At 38.6% G+C, this 23,090-nt stretch overlaps 1 protein-coding gene across 2 annotated transcripts in view; it reads left to right on the forward strand.

Moving 5' to 3' along the window:
• The window catches only part of LOC150099991 (calcitonin gene-related peptide type 1 receptor-like), a 321,303-nt gene that overhangs the window by 202,514 nt on the left and 95,699 nt on the right, over positions 1-23,090 (forward strand). For both annotated transcript variants that reach the window (XM_090402325.1, XM_090402324.1), the window contains exon 3: positions 4,839-5,017. In XM_090402325.1, the coding sequence (XP_090258451.1) occupies positions 4,958-5,017 (60 nt within the window). In that variant the 5' untranslated portion in view covers positions 4,839-4,957. The remainder of the gene's footprint in view (positions 1-4,838; positions 5,018-23,090) is intronic.

Raw genomic sequence — 23,090 nt, forward strand, 5'->3', positions numbered from 1 at the left:
AATCATATTGTATACTACCCTTTCTAATAAACAAGTCATGGAAATATAAATTTGCTCAAAAAGGCTTGTATTTGAAAGTGCTGTTCGGAAAATGTCATTTTTACGTGAAATTTATAGTCCTTATAAGGACTGGCTTAAAGGGGCGAAGCAAGAATGCTTTTCATATTCCCCGTTATCTGTAGAGGGCAGTGTAGGGATAAGGTGTTATTGAGCAATTAAAGCTCTGATCATTGCAGGAGGCAAACAGCAATAACCGAGCCTCAGTTAGAACTTCATTGGCTACAGCATTGCCATCCATTACCCTCCAAGGGTATTGGAATGAATGAATCAATCACCGCCTACCTACTTGAAATTATATAGTCCTATAAGGATAAGGACTGGCTTAAAGGGGCGAAGCAAGAATGCTTTTTATCTTCCCCGTTCTGTAGAGGACAGTGTAGGGATAAGGTGTTATTGAGCTATTAAAGCTCTGATCATGGCAGGAGGGTAACAGCAATAGCCGAGCCTCAGTTAGAACTTCATTGGCTACAGCATTGCCATCCATTACCCTCCAAGGGTATGGTGGTTCTCCACCTACTTGAAATTCTATTCTATTATTTTTATTTATAAATTACATTCCCTTTTCCATAAAAGGTTTATTAATTATCTTCAAAATATTTTTAAAATTCTCAAAAAATTTCTTGTTTTTTATTTTATTTTAGATAAATAATTAATCTTCCATTATAGTTATTAACATTATAATTTTAATATTATAATTTAAACAAGTTTTAAAAAATAAAATAATTGCTAATCATATTTAATTACAATATTATTTCATCAAAGGGAAAAATTGCAAAGCTTTCTTGTCATTGCTAGTTCTTATTTTTTTTTTTTTTTTGGATGAACGAATTACTTGTAATTAGCTCCTAGCAATCCGGTAGTTCTCGTGATTCGCTCTTATTGCATCTTTTCCCAAGACATATTATTTATTAACAAAAGACGTGCATTGTGAGGAAGACATCGACCATTACTCGCGGTCCGTGCTATATTCTACAGAGAGAGAGAGAGAGACGCCATATCAAAATGAAGCATGGCCCGAGGATTTGGTCCTTTTCACGTAAACAAGGACACACACACACACACACACCGAGCAAATAGTATGTCTCTACCAAAGTTCTCAAAACCTTCTCTTAACAATGGCTAAATAATAGAGTACTCTCGAACCAGTGACTTGGGTTTTTCAGATAAAAATGTACTTTATTCTCAACCTTGGTATTTCGTGTTTTTTTTAACAATGGAAAATACGTCAATAAATGATGAATTGAAAGCACCTTTGTCGACTAGATCAAGCAACACGAGATATTTCCAAAATGCAGCAGTCGTATCAGTGTAACATGTATATACATATGTGTAAGTATATACATATATTTTTTTCCTCGTTTCTTTTGCAAGGTTCCAAAGGGAGGAAATAAAATATTGATAATGTTTCTACTCCTTTTAAGGAGCTTAAATCTTTCTTTCTTTCTAAGACCATGAGAGAGAGAGAGAGAGAGAGAGAGAGAGAGAGAGAGAGAGAGAGAGAGAGCTTGGTACTTTACAACAGTGCAGATCAAGGTATAGTGGCTGACCTTTATTTTGATTGGGCCTTTTTTTTTTCCCCTCTAGAGATAAAGAAAATATGTAGAAATGGGATTTTGGTAAGGCTTCTGCAACTTTCGTGTGCTATTTGGAGAATGGCAGTAGGGAATTCATGCTTTAGGCACTGGGTGAATATTGTATTGATATAAACGAGATTTCTTCATATTCACCAATCGGAGATGCTTCTTTTCGGTTGTTTGAAAACTGTCTTTACACACCTGGAGTTTGAGGTGCGTATACAATGAATGTTTTAGTGGGGAGGATGGAAATTTCTCTGGAGATGTTTGTGACAAAACAGGGGGGACAGATAGAGAGAGAGAGAGAGAGAGAGAGAAGAAATAGAATAAGAAAAGATAAACGGTATGAAGAGCTTACAGAAACACAAGAAAATAAACTAACCGAGTGAAAGACAAAAGAATAAAACTGAAGAATAAATGAAGGTCGAAACAAGAAAATGGAAAAGGGAAGATGAATGTTTGGTTGTGGTAATTAAGTGTATGCGGCCAATGCATTATCTCTAATAATTCCCTTGTTCTACTTGCAGGATTTCGTGTGATGAACCTCTGTAGCTTCTTAGAGGAGAATCCTGCCATTTTTGCATGAGATCGGCTAACTGATCTTCAGGGAAAGAAAGGAGAAAGAGAGAGAGAAAGAGAGACGCAAAGAGAAAAGAAAAACACAAGAGTGAAGACAAAAGAGAAAGAAAGAAGAAAAAGAGAGAATAAGAAAGAACAGGGGACGAGAGAGAGAGAGAGAGAGAGATAATACTAGTGGTGGTGGTCGGCGGTAGATGGCGTTGGTGCAGATCAGTGCTTCCCAAACTTCTGGATATCAGGGACCCCCCCTTTGGAAAAATTAAAATATTTCACGCCCCCCCCCTCGAAAAAAAATCGTAATATAGACATATATTATTATAATACTGTATTTATATTGAATACAAAACATACACAGTGAATATTGCAAAAATCAAATGCAAATATTATCTTTTTAGCATCATGTAAATACACATTTGACATGGCACATTATCTCATATTTTTATATGGATAGATATATTGTTATTGTACATTTGGAGTACAAGCACATGAAACGTAAAACGATTAGTAATAAACAAAGTAAGAATTAAAAACATAAAAGAAGTTTAATAACAATTTAATGTGATGGATGTGTTTCAATACCGTTACACCAATATCAGGTGAAATATTTGAAACCACAATTCTTAGATTTCTGCTTTGAAATGAAACTTATATGAATAAGCATATATTTATTAATATTCATTAAGCGTCCAAATAGGTAGGAAGCAAAATTTGTGAACCCGCACGAATGTGTGATTTCATGGTTCCTCAACAAAACCCACGGGCCCCAAGGGGACCGCGGCCCACAGTTTGGGAAGCGCTGGTGTAGATGATGAAGGTATTTGCGGTTGGTGGAGTGGTGGAGACGGAGAGTTGTAGAGTAGTTGCTCTTCCTTGATGAGTCTTTTGACTCCCTGGAGGTGTTATGTAATAATAATAATAGGTGAAGGGAAAAGGCAGAGACTTTATTGAAATACAGAAAAAGAAAAGAAAAAAATGAGAAACGGAAAAATGATAGACAGAGAGAGAGGCGTTATAGAAAGTGGACAGCAAAATAATAAAGATAGAGGAAGAGACAGAAAAAAAAAGTACTGTGGGTAGCTTTGGATTAGTTGAGTTACATGCCATGCGAACAAGTCTATACGGCATGCATATTATGCTTGTTCATATGCGTGGCTCAGTCGATATAGACGAACCCCTTGGGTGGAGCAGAACTGAGTTCGAATCCCATCTAGAAGGTGAAAAACTTTTATGATGGAGTTTTCAACTGAAGGTGAGTTAGCCACTTTCATGCGGCGGTAGAGGATTTTTCTCCCGGGCTGTCGTCTTTTTCATCCCGCAAGTCGACCCTTGAACACTCATAACTACAGGCATAAAATACTTATTCTTAGAGGGATGGAAGGATAAGAATTGGATGGATGGATGGATGAACAATGTGCGTTCTTCTGCTGGCTGGTTTTCTTTGTCTTTGTTTTGCGATAGTCGAACCTTGTCATCCCTTTATGAGACCGACTGAAATACGACAAATCGAAGTAACAGAGAAAGAAAGTCGGCATGTGGGAGAATATTTCATTTATTTAATGGGTCAAAGAGCACGGTCCATTAACTTTGATCTTCGCTGAGTGCCAACTAAACTCAGGGATTGATTTATGTACTTATTGACAAATGGAAACAAACATTAGAAGACGAATCACACTTCTGGAGTTTGCATTTCCATTTTGTCTTCTGTTGACGGAGAGGTGAAGACCGTGTTCTCCGCATTCGGAAAGCAATCCTCACGCTCGTAATGAAGACAAATGGAAGAAAGCAGTTCTTTCACCATCAACTAAATTCCAAAGGGAAAACTTGTGTTGGCACTGAGTCGACTAATAGAAAGAGTTAGCGAGATAAAGCAAGTGGGCCGCCTACATCAATAGCCTCACTGTAGCCTCTATTTCTGTAAATTTCTGCATTGGTATGAAACTGTGCGCTTCTCCAACAGACAAGCTCATGTACGGATATTCCCAATCGCTCTAGTTTCTTCTGAAACACGCTATACTGCCGTAAGTGCATCGTGGCCATTTATAGCTGGCACCATCCCATTTGCTCATCTTCTTCGAAGTTTTTATTGTTTGCTGTGCTTTATAGTTGCTTCTCCTTTTATGCCGTAAGCTGTTTTTCTCAGAATGTGCGTATGAATAAGTGAATGGCCGAGAGAGAGAGAGAGAGAGAGAGAGCTCTTCAAATACCTTTCAAATGGTTTTTCTAGGTGATGAAGCGTGGGTCTTTTATCATCGCCTTGAATTGGATACAATCTGCTATAAAGGAGTCTATAAGCTGCACTTTCAGCACAGACCACATCTTTTGAGACATCTTTTGGCTTTTAGAATGTTCTGAACAATAAAAACTCTCCTGTGCACTTGCTTCTGTCATTTCTTGTGCTCACGGCAAGTATTTAATTATTAAATTTAAAAAAAAGATAGATTTAAATTGAATAAAAAATAATTTCATTCTTTCTTTTAACTAAATACGGAAAAGTATGGCACATCTATTCATTTAACTACGTAATACGACAAGCCTTAGTTTACAATACTTACAAAAAAAAAAATAATAATAATAGCATGATTTATATTCTTTTTGTATTGCTTCAATGATGCTTTTTGTCTCTAGATGGCGCTAGGATGCTTTGAATGGAGCTGACATATAAGGTTATTATACAAAATACGTCTCGATACCATGGTTCTGTTGATGTAAACTAACCTACTTCATACCAAAGATAAAAGATTTCTATGATGACACCAAAGGTTCTACTGATGACCATTCTTGTTTCATCCTTCTCTCCTCTGGAGGTGAGTAACTATTATTATTATTAATTACATTTAATACTTCAAATGTGCTAGATTGTATTGATAATCATCCTGACGAATACATTTTGTTTTTTTTTAAAAACTGTTTTGTTCGTTGAACAAAGCAGTAACTTTTTGTTTACCACTTTTGATTTTGGAACAGCGAATTTCCGAATGTGTCAATAGGGGAAAGCAATGGTGAACTACCCTATAAAAGTCTCACGAGGAATACTTTGTGGGGAATACCTACAAAGTCACCTGCGGTAGAACTAGATAAATATAAAACTATCAACAAAAAATCAATAAATTATCGTAATTGTATTTACTTCACTTTATTTTTTATACCTGTTCGAAAATATGGATAATTATGTTAATTAATACTGCTATCGAAATAGATTCTCACATTAAAAGTTTATTTAAGACAGAATTTGCCTTGATAGGTCATTTCAAAATTTGAGTTTGATAACATTTAGGCCCTAAGTTTATTTATTTTTTATTTTTTCTATGTAGCTCCCATGTATTAAAGTTTTTTTTTTAATCCTATAGTATTCGTACCTTGGGTAGACTAATAAGGACTTGTTTTTTAATTTTTATTAATTTTATATTTTTATTTAATTTTTGGTTAGGTAGAATATAAATTTTATTCACATTTTTGAGTTTTACTTCAAAAATGCGGTTCCATTTTAATTTCTCAAATAAGATTTTAGTATATATAAAAATACATAAAATATTTTCGAACAATTTTAAATTTAAAAAATAATATACAAATATCATTAGTCCACAGATTGTGCCAACACGATAGGTTTACTATAAGTTTCAGTCACTTTAAAAGTTTCATGCTCCTTCCTTCTTTAACTATTGTTAAAACGAAATTTGGAACCATAATGATCAGCTGCTTCTAATAATATCGAAAAAAAGAATACAATCAATTTAAAGTTATAGAACATTAAAATAACAATTACTATCTTGTAACTTTTATTTAAGTTTGTATACTTTTTTAATATTTCATTTTCTGCTCCTCGCGGAAACACAATACACCTTATTTTTTATTTCTTATTCAGAATTATTAAGTCACTGCTCTGTCGTGTGGTGGCCGGGTTAGGAATAGCCCCTGTTGAATGGGGTGACCAAAATGGGCAACGAGGGATTACAATGCTGTAGCCAATGAAGTTTTAATTGACGCTCCTCTATTGCTGTTATCCTCCTGCCATGATCAGAGCCTGTAGTTCTATATTATTACCCCATCCATAAATTTTCTTCTACCTACGACGGAATATGAAAAGCATTCTTGCTTCACCCATCTACCAAAAAAAAAAAAAAAAATTAAGAACGATAAATCTCTGTTCTTTTAAGACAGCATTATTTTTTAATTTTAATTTTAATTTTTTATTTTGCATAAATAACAGCATTATTTACGCCAATTTTTTTATTACCTTCGGATCGTCAGTGTTTTCTTCTTACTGCGCTGCGCCAGGTTTTTGATGAAACAACACTCCGCACATAGCTAGAATATAAGCATATCATTCGCCTTATCAAAGATTTTTTAGACGCCATATTTTTTTCAAATTTAATTTGATTCGAATATGTATATGAAAATATACATCTTCAAGTCAACGAATTATAGGTTGATATTTGTTTATTGGAGATAGTTTGATGATATACTGCTAAATTGATTTAAAAAAAAGAAATTGAAAAATTTTCAAAAGAATTAAAGAACGCGACGAACTGAAATCGAATTCACAAAGAATTCGATTTTAGTTCGTCGAAACATACATACTGGGAAGTGTTTGCTTATCTTTCATTTTCTTCATCCGTTTTAATCGCTAGCCTTACGTAGGTATGGAACTGAAATTGATTAAAGAATGAAGGATAATTTTTTGAACAAAACTCTATAAAACCGAATATTTACAATTATCTTTCCTTTTTGTTAAACAGTTATATTTCCCTTTTAAAAATCTTATATAATTTTATAGAATAATCCATAAATTTTCTTTTTCTCTTAAGAAATTAGGCAATGAATGAAATCGAAGTGTTTCACACCCATTAGAAATATACATAAATTTAATATATTCAATATGATGACAAAAATAAATTGTATTCACTTCGGTAGATACTGTCTTTTCCTATTACGATTTTTACCACCCTACTTCGGGATCACTGGCCACGCCGGACCATGTGCGGAGACGGTGCCTGAGTGATACTACACAATATGCAAACTTTTTAAAAAATTGGCAACGGATGGAGTTCGAGTGCTTCAGCTTAGCCCAAACAAGCTGTACTGGAAAATTTTTGACAGCTTTGACTGGGAAAAACCCGATCTGGGCACAAACGAAGAGGTGCTGTTCACCAACATAAAAAACAGCTGGGGGCAACCATTTCACTGGGACTTAGCCTGGAGAATCGCCTACGGCAGACTCCCGGTGAAACTGGTAAAATCAGCCTACAACCCGCGACCATGCAACCCCTTCTGCGACGTCTGCGGTGCGATAGAAACCGTAGGGCACCTCTTCTTTCACTGCCCGCCAGCACAGCGTGTTTGGCACAGACTGGCTGAGGTGCTTGCGATCCCAGCGCTCACATTCGCCGAAATAGTCTTTCTACAGTTTCCTCCCACAGTAACCAAAAACAAGAAACACCTGATTTTCGTAATAAATGTGATTAAGCACCACATTTGGAAAATCAGGAAAAAACACCTTCTTAACGAAGGGGATCGCATCTATCTCCGTGTTAAGAACTGTCTCTCAGCCTACCTCCGCCGCTTCCTGGAGCAGGAAAGGTACTTACGGGGAGAAGAGCGGTTCCTGAGGAGATGGTGCGATCCACCAACCATCTGCCAGATCATACAGGGGGGAATCCGGTTGTGTCTGCACCTATAACACCTTCAAGTTGTAGGTGTTGACGCTATCTCGATCTTCCTTCCTGATCAGCGTTTAACCCACAGGTATGTCTAGTCCTTTCACAGTTGAAAGTTTTTCTGTCCCCAGGTTGGGGTTGACCTGAACAAACCCGGACTGCGAAGGCCAACATCGAGGTGGTCCCAAGCCCTTTTCAGGGCGGGGTCTTCCGGGCCAGGTCATCTCCCTTCTTTTCCTGGTTATACTGTTCTGGGTTTGCTCGGCAAACTCATTCCTCTATAGAATTGTCTTCCACATAGTCTTTAGATTTATTTACACTTGTTAAATTTGCTTAGTCTCTCCTTTTTTTTCCTTTTCAGGATTTTTCCTTTTTTAAAGTGAAAAATCAACGACCGTTTTAGAAGAACCCCTGGGGGGTCAACAGCTAAAACAGGTCATCTGAGGCCTCTTTAACCTACTCTACCACTATGCACTCTATCTTTATTTCCTCTACTACTATCTGCTGAATCTCAGCCTATCTTACTCCACAGGCCAATGATGAGATACGTTGAACTCACAAATTATTATGTAAAAACTGCCACAACGAGGAAAATTGTGAGTCAGCTTGCCTGAAATGTGGGGTCATTGACCACAAAGTGGACACATGTCCATCCAGAACCATTATTGAGAGGATGGGTGGTGCAATCACGCCAGCAATTCCACCAAGCAATGGAAATGACACACCACAGGAAGCTTCTCCTCCTTTCGAGGCTGCTCCTGATATAACAGAAATCCATACCTCCACATCTAAGAAAAACCTTAAGGGGAAAAACTTCCACAAGCAGCAAAATCCAACAAGAAGAAACAGTCATTACTGAAACGATCAATACCAATATAGATACTAATACAGATGATATAGATAGGGAAGAAGGAAAGATGGTGGTGAACACCAACACCTCCAAACGGCCATTAAGCCCACAGGAAGAAGAGTTGGTAACGCCCAAAACAGCAAAAGTATCTGAGACCGCCCACCCAGAAGTCCCTTACGCGAAAGCAGGGGAGACTCTCAGCCATCTCATCAGAGGTATCCCAGGGATGGCGGAAAAATTCAAAGAAGCAATGAAAAAAATAGGAAAACCTGAACTCCTCCTCACAGGGGAACATGGATCTGACATCGTCAGCGCAAAATGGGAGTGACATTTTCGTTGATGACATCAGCAAAGTCACCCCTGAGCAGGTAGAGGTAGCCCAGGATTTAGACGAGGAGGCAGCTTCGGCGTTCTTCATAGCTCTCTGCAAACTAGACATGGCCAAGGGAAGTGAGGTGGCCAAAAGAATAATAACTGCCCACAACAAAAGAAAGACACAGTAACTACCTTGTGGGGTTTCTGTACACAGTTTCACCGGTTTCAGCTATCACAGGTAGGGGAGGACCTGAGAACCCGAGCGGCGAAGGCTTACAGCGAGGCGGTGCAGTTCCTTGTGAGCTGCATCACTCGGGCCAGATCCTTCCTCCACCTCTAAGTTCGCCTTTCAATTTTTGCTTTTCTGTGCACTTTTTTTGGTTTGTTTTGTTACATGTTTCATTTTTAGGATTTTTCCTTTTTTGTAAAGTGAAAAATCAACGACCGTTTTAGAAACGCCCCTGGGGCGAAAATAGGTCAATTGAGGCCTCTTTAACCTACTCTACCACTACGCACTCTATCTTTATTTCCTCTCCTACTATCTACTGACTCTCAGCCTATCTTACTCTACAGGCCGATGATGAAGATTTGTTGAACTCACAAATTATTTATTATTATTATTATTCACAGGATCATTTACGAATTCAAATATTTCATACAAACAATACACCAGCTTCTCGCCTTTTGGCTAAGATAAGACTATTACATTTTATTTATTTTTTTTAAACAAGAATCAAGGTCTAATTTTACCAGAAATTTGGAAAACTTTTATCAGATCATTAAACATCAAAAGAAATGAACTTTCATAACAATTACGTCATGAGCCATAACGAATAAATCAAGTTAACGAGACACGCATATTGTCACGCACAATACCAATTTTTTGTATGAATTAGAACCATCAGTTCTAACCTAGTCTCTAACCTTCATTTTAGCTTACTAATTTGTATTCGCTGAGGATGCCAATAGAAAAATTTTCGAAACATGTAGGAGGATAAAATAAAGCTACTTGACAAAGATTATATAAAAAAAGTGTAATAGTCTTATGAATAATTGTCAAGAAAAAATTCAAAATAATGTGTAGTATATAGTTTCTGTTCTTAACCGTTAATATCGGTACGAGTCCTATTGGGTTTCACTATATTTACCGGAAATTTACAGAACTTCCTAAACCCCGGACTGGGGAAATATCCAACACTTGGTGGTGGGAATAGTTAGGCTCCCCCCCATCTGATCATGCCCTCCATTCTGCCGCGTGTGCGTACCCTCGGAATTGAGGTTAACGCCACAATACCGGCAAGGACGATGGCGAAAGCTATCATTGACTGCGTCGGCGCAGAGAACATTTTTGGATTTACCCCTTATGGGGGAGGAAGATACCAGGTAGTGACCAAAAATGTGGAGACCAGAGAAGCGCTTTTCCAAGGGTTTTTTGACTGTGGTAAAGTAAAAGTATCTCGCTTCATGGTTGGGAGCATCCTGAGAACCCTTAAGATACCACGATTTCCCCTAGAATATGCAGAGAACAACGATATAATTCATAGCGTATTCTCTAAGTGGGGAGTTGTACGGGAAATCCAGGTTCACAATGACGCCGACAATCCTGAGTGGAAGTCAGGGGAGGTAACCATCTCTCTTGAAATGAGGACAGAAGTTCCTAACTTTGTCCTCATAGGATCTGCCAGGGTAATGGGAAATTACCCAGGCGTCAAAAAGCAATGCTTTAGATGTGGTGCCTTCAATCATCTTGGGGCAGACTGCCCTCACATAAAATGCAAGAACTGCCTAAAAATTGGCCACAACCAAGAAAAATGTGAGGCAGCTTGTTTGAAATGTGCGGTCACTGACCACAAAGTCGACACATGCCCATCCAGAACCTTCGCAGAGAGGATGGGTGGTGCAATCACATCAACAACAAAACCAAGTAATGAAAAGGTCACAACACAGGAAGAGTTTCCGCCTCTTGAGGCCACTCCTGATCATGCCGCCATGTCTAACACAACGAAAAGGTCCCGTAAGGGAGGGAAACCTACCAGAATTGCAGAAACCAGTAATACGATCCCAACAGAAGAGACTGACAATGCAGAAACCATCATGGTAACTCCCACGGACGAAAGCGAAGCTACCACTGCCAATATAGACATCGCCAATTCAGATACAGTAGAAGAAGCTGTAGTAGAGATGGAGACGAACACCAAAACTTCCAAACGGCCATTAAGTCCGCAGGAAGAAGAGCTGACAATTCTCAAAACAGCAAAAGTATCTGAAACCGAACACCCAGAAGTCCCTCATGCAAAAGCAGGGGAGACTCTAAAACATCTCCTTAGAGGTATGCCCGGGGTGGCAGAAAAGTTTAAAGAGGCAATAGATAAAGTAGGAGAACCTGAATTCCTCCTCACAGGGAAATATGGACCCGGCATCATCAGTGCAAAATGGGGTGACCTCTTTGTTGATGACATCCGCAAAATCACCCCTGAGCAAGTAGAGGTAGCCCTGGATATAGACGAGGAGACAGCTTCGGCGTTCTACATAGCTCTCTGCAAACTAGACATGGCCAAGGGAAGTGAGGTGGCCAAAAGAATCATAACAGCCCACAACAAAAGAAAGGAACAGTAACCACCTTGTGCATTTCTATACTCAGCTTCACTGGTTTTTAGCTCCCGCAGGTGGGGGAGGACCTGAGAACCCGAGCGGCGAAGGCTTACAGCGAGGCGGTGCAGTTCCTTGTGAGCTGCATCACTCGGGCCAGATCCTTCCTCCACCTCTAAGTTTACCTTTCCATTCCTTCTTCATATTTATTCTCTCTTTGTTTTGTTACATGTTTCCTTTTTAGGATTTTTCTTTTTTTTTTAAAGTGAAAAATCAACGACCATTTTAGAAGCGCCCCTGGGGGGGGGCAAACATCTAAAACAGGTCACCTGAGGCCTCCTTTACCTACTCTACCACTATGCACTCTATCTTTATTTCCTCTCCTACTATCTGCTGACTCTCAGCCTATCTTACTCTACAGCCCAATGATGAAGTTTGTTGAACTCACAAAATATATATACTTCACAGGATCATTTCTGTAGTGTGATTAGCTGATTAGATTGATTCATTCAATCCAATACCCTTGGAACCTAAGAGCTAAACGCAGTATCTGTGTTGCAAGGTTAATAACGAACACGGACTCCACCAGGCGTTCGCGGTATTAACTGACCAGCACAGATAAAGTAAACCCCGGACCAGGGAATAATAAACACTTGGTGGTGGGATTAGTTAAGGCGTTCCTCGCCAGCTATGGCTTTGCCGCTTACGCGGACACTCGGAATAGAAGTGGATGCCGACCTGCAGCCCCGATGTTAGTTAAAGCTCTCATCGAAACACTCGGCGCCGACAGGATTTTCGGATTTATTCCTTTCGGCGGAGGTCGTTTCCAAGTAGTCGTTAGAAGTATACAAACCAGAGATAAACTACTTGGAGGTTTTGATTGTAAGCGGAAAAAATAGTCCCATTTGTGGTGGGAAGTATCACCAAGTTACTCAGAATCCCGAGATTCCCCTTGGAATATGTTGAAACTGATCTAAAGATCATCCACGACATATTCGGGAAATGGGACATAGTACGCAACGTGGAAGTGTTAAATGATGCAGAAAATCCCACATGGAAGTCAGGAGAAGTAACCATCTCTCTCGAAATGTGAACCGAAGTCCCTAACTTTGTCCAAATAGGATCCGCACGTGTAATGATAAACTATCCTGGTGTGAAGAAGCAATGTTTCCGATGCGGATCCTTCGATTACCTAGGAGTAAACTGCCGAAAATCGAAGTGTAAGAACTGCCTCAAAGCAGGCCACAACCAGGATAAGTGTGAGGCAGCCTGCCTGAAATGTGGGGTCATTGACCACAAAGTGGACACATGCCCATCCAGAACCCTTGCTGAGAGGATGGGTGGTGCAATCATGCCAGCAACTCCACCAAGCAATGGAAATGACACAGTACAGGAAGTTTCTACCACCACGTCTAAGAAAAACCGTGAGGGAAAAAAAAACTTCCACAAGCAGTAAAATCCAACAAGAAGAAACAGTTATTATTGAAACCATCAATACTAATAATAAAGAACAAATAGAAGAGCAATTTATTCATCAATACTTTGCCCTTTTCATCTTTAATTGTGGTCTGTTTTGGTTGCCACTTTCTATTAATGGTTCTGATCATTTTGTATACCTCCCTTGTTTTATACTCTCCATAGTACTGTTCTATATTGTTGCATTGGGCTTCTAACCATTTCATTTTATCCATTCTGACTGCTTTTTTCACCTCATTACACTTTCTTCTATATTGCTCTTCTATTTGTTCTGATGTATCCCTTCTTATCTTCAACATTCTTTTCTTCTGTACTAACTTCAATGTTTCTTGTGTAATCAATTTCTTCTTGATCTTCTCTTCTTCTGGTACTGTTTCTTCAACTGCATCTTCTATCGCCTTCTACTCTTTTCACTCTTAAATTCGAGTTTTTTTCTTTCTCCACACTTTTAAGTTTCTCTGCTAACACTGTTCTGTACCTTCTTCCTATTTCTACTTCAATTATTCGTGCTGTATCTCTTCTATTCTGATGTTGGGGTTTATATTTCTTTTTCAATTTCATCTTGATGTTTGCAATCACTAAGCTATGGTCCAAGTCTATATCCGCTCCTTGAAAAGTCCGACATTGCTGTACTGATGTTATTCATCTTCTTTTAATCATAATCATATCAATAATGTTTTTGGTTTTCCCATCCTTTGATCGCCACGTCCATTTTCAACACTCCTTTTGTTGGAATCTTGTGTTACAGATCATGATCTCGTGGTCCACAGCAAATTCTAACAATTTTTCACCTCGTTCATTTCTTTCTCCGAAACCATATTTTCCCATGACTTTTTCCCAACCATCATTATCTATTCCAACTTTGGCATTCCAATCTCCTTCAATAATTAGCACATCTTGCTTTGGTATTGTTTATATTGTCTCTATAGCAAAGTATTGATGAATAAAGAAAAAATTGTACAGCGGTGGACAAGATACTGTAGTGAGTTATATGAAGAAAAACTAGATTCAGATAGCATTGAGAAACTCACTGAAGAATTGAAGCAGATATCACCACCAGGTAATGAGCATGATATGGACATTTTAAGAGGAGAAGTAGAAAAAGCAATAGGACGGCTAAAACACAACAAGAGTCCTGGTAACGATAACATTACTGGAGAAATGATTAAATATGGTGGTGAAAGTATGGTTACAGAAATGCACCAACTATGCAATATGGTATGGAAAGAAGGGAAAATGCCAGAGGAGTGGGTGAAATCAATATTAGTAACATTATACAAGAAAGGAAATAAGCTAGAATGTAAAAATTATAGAACAATTGCCTTGATAAGTCACCTTGGTAAAGTGATGATGATCATATTGACAGAAAGATTGAGAACACAATTGGAGGAGGCATGCCTTGCAGACGAGCAAGCAGGATTTAGGAAGGATAGAACTACAATTCAACAGATCTTGACATTGAGGTTAATAGCAGAGAAATCTAGGAGAAAAAACAAAAACATATATACTTGCTTTGTTGACTTTCAGAAAGCATTTGACAGTATTGACCAGAAAGTGACATTAGCAGTTCTGGAATACTATGGAATTGATAAAAAAACTAATAGCTATATTAAAAGATGTTTACCAGAATGCAGTTGCAGCAGTTAGAATAGGTGATGATTTGGGGAAATGGTTTAAAACAAGCAGAGGTACTAGACAGGGAGACCCAATATCACGAAGCATTTTCATCGCACATTTAGAAAGAGCAATGGATAAAATGAAAGAAGATGCCAAAGGAATATCTGTACACGGAATGAGAATTAACAATCTGAGATTTGCAGATGACATTGTTATTATTGAAGAAGACGAAAGACAACTACAAAAAGCACTGAAACTGTTAAATGAGGAAGGGAAGAGATTTGGACTTGTTATGAACTTGGAAAAAACAAAGACAATGGTATTTGGTGAGAAGAACATGAAACAAAAGATACAAGTGGATGGAAATGATATAGAAAATGTAGAACAATTCACATATTTGGGAAGTAAACTGACATATAACTTGGACAGTAAAAAAAGAAATAAAGATCAGGATTGCAAAGGGAAGAACAAATCTGAAGGCCATGGATAACATCTGGAAAAGTAAAGTGATCAGTCTGCAAACAAAACTAAGAGTATTGGAAACATGCATCTTCAGCGATGTACTGTACGGATCTGAAACGTGGGTAATAAATAAGGAATCAAGAAAAAGAATTTTGTCATTTGAAAGAACTTGTTACAGGAAGATTCTAAGAATAGGATGGGTACAGAAAATCACCAATGAAGAGCTCTATCAGAAGATACACCAAAACAGAATCTAATGCAGAAGATTATAAAATGGAAGCTGCAATTATTTGGACACAGCTGTGGAATGAGTGAGGACCGGAAGATAAAGACATTTATGTTTGGCATTTTGGATGGTTTAAACAGAACAGGTAGACCATACAGAGAATGGATAGGCGATATAAAGGACTGGTGTGGAATGGGTGTACAGAAACTGCGACACTGTGCACTGGACAAAGAAAGGTGGAAGAAGATAGTGAAACAGGCATCAGACATCAACGGGCAGTGAGCCCATGATTCGTGATGATGTGGTTGATGATATGCGTAGATGGTAGTCCTATATCAAATTGATTCAAACGGTAATTGAGTGCAATTTTTGAACAAAACTCTGTAAAACCAAAAATTTACAATTATCTTTCCTTTTTGTTAAACAGTTATATTTTTATTTTAAAATCTTATTTAATTTTATAGAATAATCCATAAATTTTATTTTTCTCTTTTCAGAAATTAGGCAATGAATGAAATCAAAGTGTTTCACACCCATTAGAAATATACATAAATTTAATATATTCAATATGATGACAAAATAAATTGTGTATTAACTTCGGTAAATACTGTTTGGACAGAACCACCATACCCTTGGAGGGTAATGGAATTTTGTATACATCCAACCTTTACCATAGACTCTCGGCCTTTTAGCTTAGATCAAGTGTGTAGTTCATTTTTGTGAACTTTCCCCATAAGTGATTAGCAAATTGTTTAGATAAACGCAAATTGTAGTATAGTATATGTTAGCTCAGTTATTATCGGCAAAGCGTCTCATAGAGGCACTTGATAATAAACTACAGCAGCAGATACAGAATAAACCTCAGACTGGGGCAAGAACAACACACTCGGTGGTGGGAATAGCTTAGTCCCCCCCCTCACCAGCATGGCTTTGCCGCGTACGCGCACCCTTGGAATCGAAGTGGAAGCTGATCTACGACCTCGATGTTTGGCCAAAGCCCTCATCGAAAGCGTCGGCGCTGAGCAGATTTTTGGGTTTACTCCCTTTGGTGGTGGCCGCTTCCAAGTAGTAGTAAGGAGTGAGCAAACAAGAGACAAACTACTTGCAGGATTCGAATGTAATGGAAAAACAATAGTTCCTGCAACAGTAGGGAGCATTACCAAACTATTTAGAATCCCCAGATTCCCTTTAGAATATATTGAAACGGATGTAAAGATCATCCACGAAATATTCGGGAAATGGGGCGTTGTACACAAGGTGGAAGTCCTAAATGACGCAGAAAACCCCAAATGGAAGTCGGGTGAAGTCCACATTTCCCTCGAGAAGAAAACGCCCGTTCCCAACTTCATTATTATTGGATCCGCCAGAGTAATGATAAATTACCCTGGTGTAAAAAAACAATGTTTTAGATGTGGTGCTTTCACTCACCTTGGGGCGGACTGTCCTAGAGTGAAATGTAAAAACTGCCTCAAAGCAGGCCACAACCAAGAAAACTGTGAGTCAGCTTGCCTGAAATGTGGGGTAATTGACCACAAAGTGGACACATGCCCATCCAGAACCCTTGCTGAGAGGATGGGTGGTGCAATCACGCCAGCAACTCCACCAAGCAATGGAAATGACGCACCACAGGAAGCTTCTCCTCCTTTCGAGGCTGCTCCTGATATAACAGAAATCCATACCTCCACGTCTAAGAAAAATCGAAAGGGGAAAAAACTTCCACAAGCAGTAAAATCCAACAAGAAGAAACAGTCGCTATTGAAACGATCAATACCAATATAGATACTAATACAGATATAGATAGGGAAGAAGGAAAGATGGAGGTGAACACCAACACCTCCAAACGGCTATTAAGCCCACAGGAAGAAGAGTTGGTAACGCCCAAAACAGCAAAAGTATCTGAGACCGCCCTCCCAGAAGTCCCTCACGCGAAAGCAGGGGAGACTCTCAGCCATCTCATCAGAGGTATCCCAGGGATGGCGGAAAAATTCAAAGAAGCGATAAAAAAAATAGGAGAACCTGAACTCCTCCTCACAGGGGAACATGGATCTGACATCGTCAGTGCAAAATGGGGTGACATCTTCGTTGATGACATCAGCAAAGTCACCCCTGAGCAGGTAGAGGTAGCCCAGGATTTAGACGAGGAGGCAGCTTCGGCGTTCTTCATAGCTCTCTGCAAACTAGACATGGCCAAAGGAAGTGAGGTGGCCAAAAGCAGGGGAGACTCTCAGCCATCTCATCAGAGGTATCCCAGGGATGGCGGAAAAATTCAAAGAAGCGATAAAAAAAATAGGAGAACCTGAACTCCTCCTCACAGGGGAACATGGATCTGACATCGTCAGTGCAAAATGGGGTGACATCTTCGTTGATGACATCAGCAAAGTCACCCCTGAGCAGGTAGAGGTAGCCCAGGATTTAGACGAGGAGGCAGCTTCGGCGTTCTTCATAGCTCTCTGCAAACTAGACATGGCCAAAGGAAGTGAGGTGGCCAAAAGAATAATAACTGCCCACAACAAAAGAAAGACACAGTAACCACCTTGTGGGGTTTCTGTACACAGCTTCACCGGTTTCAGCTATCACAGGTGGGGGAGGACCTGAGAACCCGAGCGGCGAAGGCTTACAGCGAGGCGGTGCAGTTCCTTGTGAGCTGCATCACTCGGGCCAGATCCTTCCTCCACCTCTAAGTTTAACTTTCAATTTTTGCTTTTCTGTGTACGTTTTTGTTTTGTTACATGTTTCCTTTTTAGGATTTTTCCTTTTTTGTAAAGTGAAAAATCAACGACCGTTTTAGAAACGCCCCTGGGGGGCAAACAGCTAAAACAGGTCAACTGAGGCCTCTTTAACCTACTCTACCACTATGCACTCTATCTTTATTTCCTCTCGTACTATCTGCTGACTCTCAGCCTATCTTACTCTACAGGCTGATGATGAAGATTTGTTGAACTCACAAATTATTATTATTTCCTAAAGTAGCAAGTGTCCCCATGGGACGGAGAGATTCGAGAGTTTGCTCTCTTAAAGGTTTTTGGTTTTTGCCTTGAGGGAGAAATTTGAGTCTCCGGGGGAAAGTGTTTTCCGGTACGGTGAGGGGCTTTTTCGGTGAATGCTTTTCTTCGGAATATGAGTGGTTCGGCACGGTGGTGGTGGATCCCGTCACTGAGTGGAACCGATGCTGAGATGAGATATAGACGGCCTTTCGGCCACTATGGAGTGGTATAGAGATCGTCCGAATTTTTATAGTTCGCCTTTAACATCGGTAAAATTGCGTTCACTGGCACCGATTCTGTTTTCCATATACATCCCACACAATGCATTGTCATCTATCAAAGCCCTTTACGCGGATGATACAGCGATATCAACGAGATATCTAACTGCATGTTGCCATCAAGAAAATGCAAGAAAACCTAATATTGATTGAAAAATGCTTCGCCAAATGAAGACTGCAAGTGAATCCCCCGAAGAGCATAGCCATGCTATTCACCAGAAGACCGATACTTCCTAAAGGGGATATCCTCCTGTTTAACACAAAAATCCCGTGGAAAACAGAGGTGTAATACGTTGGTGTACTGCTGCACAGAAGGCTGACTTTCTACTGCCATATCAAGACTCTCTGTGTAATTATATCAAATGTCATTGACTAGCTCTATCCTCTAATCAACAGGAACAGTAAGTTGAACACCGTAATCAAATTACTTATCTACAAACTGATGGTTCGTCCTATACTCACTTAGCCATACTACTGATACTAATATTCTCAAGTTACAACGTGTGTAAAATAAATGTCTACGAATGATCTTAAACGCACCATGGTTCGTGTGCAACTCCATCGGTACACAGATGTCCCCTATATCTACACTTTCTTGCAGACTATATCAACAAAGTTCTTTTCAAAAGCATCTGTACACCCCAACAAATTGGTTCAACTAGCTGCAAACTACAACGCAACAGATTATTTCAAACATAAAGGACCAAAAGCCACCTTAAACTCCAATTGGCTTATAAATTTTTCCACTGAACGTTTACCTATCAGAGATCTGGAAGTATGAAAAGCATTTTGCTTCACCCTTTATGCCAGAAATGTTAATGTAAATTGTGTTGACATCTACAACATCCATCGATATGTCAGATGTTCACTGAAATCTTTTGTAATCTCCTCCAATCAAATTACACCCACATCACCAGCATAAATATATGATATAATCAAGAAATTAAAAAAAACAAAAAGGCTCCTGGACCTGATGGCATTACCAACAAGGTGATAAAGCTACTGCATCGTATAGCTATTGTCCACCTGATCAACATAATGAATTCCATCCTCCGCTTCAAACATTTTCCTTCCTGCTGGAAGGTGACGGATATAATTCCAATCCATAAGACCGAAAAAAACCCGCACCTGCCTCAAAGTTATAGGCCAATCAGCCTCATCTCAAATCTGGGAAAAACTGTAGAGAAAGTTATTCTTACTAAACTCCAAGCCTCCCTACATAAGTTAAACATTCTTCCTAAAGAGCAGTTTGGGTTTCGTCAATTCCATAGTACCACACAACATATACATAGACTACTCGAATACATCTCCACGAGATTCAATTGGCATCAATGCACTGGGGCTGTTTCCTTTGACATAGCCAGTGCATTTGATAAAATCTGGCATTTCGGATTACTGAATAATCTGATTTCAACAGGAATACCATTGGAAATGGTTCACCTAATTAAATCATACCTTTTGGAAAAGCGTATGCAAATTAAGATCAACGGTGCGATATCAGCACAGAAACGTCTCTTCGCTGGAGTCCCATAAGGATCCTTATTGGCACCGATTCTGTTTTCCATATACATGTGTGATATTCCACACAATCCATTGTCATATATCATGGTCATTTACGCGAATGATACAACGATATTAGCCAGATCTCTACAGCAGCATCTCTACATCAAGAAACTGCAAGAAAACCTACTACTAATTGAAAAATGGTTCTTCAAATGGAGATTGCAAGTGAATTCCAAGAAGAGCATAGCCATGCTATTCACCAGAAGACCGATACCTCCAAAAGTGGGATATCTTCCTGTTTAACACAAAAATACCGTGTCAAACAGAAGTCAAAAACCTTGGTGTACTGCTGGATAGAAGGCTGACTTCAAAAGCCATTGCTCAGCTCTAGATCAACAGGAACAGTAAGCAGAACACCACAATTAAATTACTTATCTACAAACTGGTGGTTCGTCCTATACTCACTTACACTTCTCCACTTGGAGCTATACCGCTGGTTCTAATATTCTCAAGTTACAACGTGTGTGCAAAATAAATGTCTGCGAATGATTCTAAACGCCCCCATGGTTCGTGAGAAATGCAACTCCACCGGGACACAGATGTCCCTTATATTTACACTTTCCTGCAGACTATAGCAACAAAGTTGTTTTCAAAAGCATCTGTACATCCCAAAATTGGTTCACCTAGCTGAAAACTACGATGCAACAGATTACTTCAAACATCAAAGACCAAAAGCCATCTTAAACTCCAACTCTGATGTCTAATCTTCAAGCCCGCTCAGGGCGAGCCATTGGCTCAAATTTTTTTCCACTCACTGTTTCCCTATCAGATAGCGGGGAGTATGAAAAGCATTTGGCTTCACCCTTTATGTCAGAAATGTTAATCGTCAATTGCGCTGAGAATTCATAGTATCAATCAGCATTTTAACTTACAAACGTTTCGAATTATGAAAAAATTGGAATGCGTCCCAATTACGAAATTTTGCTTTCCACTTTTAGTCAGAGATCCTTCAGAAAAAAAACTTGCGCGCGTATTTCTGAAGATTCCAAAGTGATTATTCTCAACATCCTTTTGTTCTTTTCTTGCGTGCACCTTTTAGTTCTTTCATATTTTTTATTTTCACAAATTTACCTTAGTTTATTTCAAGACATTTATTTTTTCTCGAGTCTACCCTTTTTTAATTCTTTTTTCATTTATTCTTTCCACATTATTTATCTCCATTTTATGTTTTATTTCTTGATTTTCTAGCAATTCTCTGAAGCCATTTGTTTTCTAGTTTATTTCTATAAGCTTTGAAGAAAATTGGTCTTAATGAAGAAGAAGAAGAGAATAATGAGAAAAAATGTTAATGATTTGATGCGTAATTCTAAGCTTTTAGAAGACCAGTTTGCTTAATTGCTTTCAATTTCTTATTCTGTATTTTTCAGATGGTTGGTGTACAGATGAAATAGGAAACGTTATTGTAGTTAGAAGTTAAAAGTCATCCATTCTCCAAAATAAATTTGGTTCTAGATGTAAATTATTAATTTTATTCTAAAAAGATAGAATCGCTGTTTCAATTCCACTACAAATAGCAAGTAGCATAGTCAGAGAGAACGTTTAGGATGGAAACTCAAGATTTTATCTTCAGGACGTTCTAAATAAAAAAAAAAAGAAGCCATCTTTGAGGGTAGAGTTGATCCATCGTATTGCATTCGACTTGAGCTGTAAGGTTTTGTCTTTTCATCTAGATAAAATATCCCAGTGATCGTAACTTTGAATGTCTATAACGTCAGATAGAAATATTCGGGGATACAAATTGTACAATTTCTGAAAAAAGACAACTTACAAGCAGATAATAATACCTGAATGTTCGGGTTTTATAACTTTTAGGCTTGAGAGAAATTCTGCGGATTTTTTTAAACAGAAGAAAGAGAGTGACCAGCATTTTGTACAAAATATAGAATTTACATTTTCTACAAAATGTAGAAATTTTGTAGGTAGAACCGCATATGGAATCGGTAATAAAACAATGTAATCTGTTTGCATTCTCGTAGTTTTGTAACTTGCCCTACTTCACTATTGGCAAATCTATAAAAATATCACGGGCAACATAAATATATTCCGAAGGTGTATGAAGTAAGAACACCCATTTTTGATCGACAGTAATGAAATCTACATTGGTGATCGTTTGTATTCCTTGTTTGAAATGGGAGGGGGACATCCTAGTATGTATTCTAATAATAATATTAATCCCTTAAGGTCCAACACCTTTCGCCTAAATTTTGTGTGTAGACTGCGTATATTTTCCCAACTAATTTTCTTGTTTCTGGGAGAAAATATCCTTGCTACCTCTGTGTGAGATCAGATAATTCGCCTTCAATTGTAAGCATGATGAAGGTTCTTTAAGTCCTGTAGGATTTGAATCTATGTCTTTTCACCCAAAGGATACATCGAAACCAAGGAACAATACAGTACAAAATGTATAACATAACATAACACAAATCAGTACATTATGTTATGTCCTAACATGACATATAAAACATCCTCGTTTATTGAAAGTTCATAAAGGAACTGGGAGAAATGACTGAGTCCTTGACTCTTTATCCCGTCATCTGAATGAAGAAAATCTGTGTGGATGGAGTGTTACTGAGCTAAAAAGCTCTAGTCATGGCTGGGTAACGGCAGTAGCCGAGCCTCAGTTAAAACTTCATTGGCTACAGCATTGCCATTTGTTACCCTGGAAGTCCTAAAAAGGACTTTTTTCAATCCTTCATCCTCTTTTGTTGTAAGTCCTTATAAGGACTGGCTTAAAGGGGCGAAGCAAGAATGCTTTTCATATTCCCCGTTATCTGTAGAGGACAGTGTAGGGATAAGGTGTTATTGAGCTATTAAAGCTCTGATCATGGCAGGAGGGTAACAGCAATAGCCGAGCCTCAGTTAG

This window comes from Typopeltis vanoorti, chromosome 13, assembly GCF_054136105.1.
Source record: "Typopeltis vanoorti isolate ZY-2024b chromosome 13, IOZ_Tvanoo_1.0, whole genome shotgun sequence".
NCBI classification, from domain to species: Eukaryota; Metazoa; Arthropoda; class Arachnida; order Uropygi; family Thelyphonidae; genus Typopeltis; species Typopeltis vanoorti.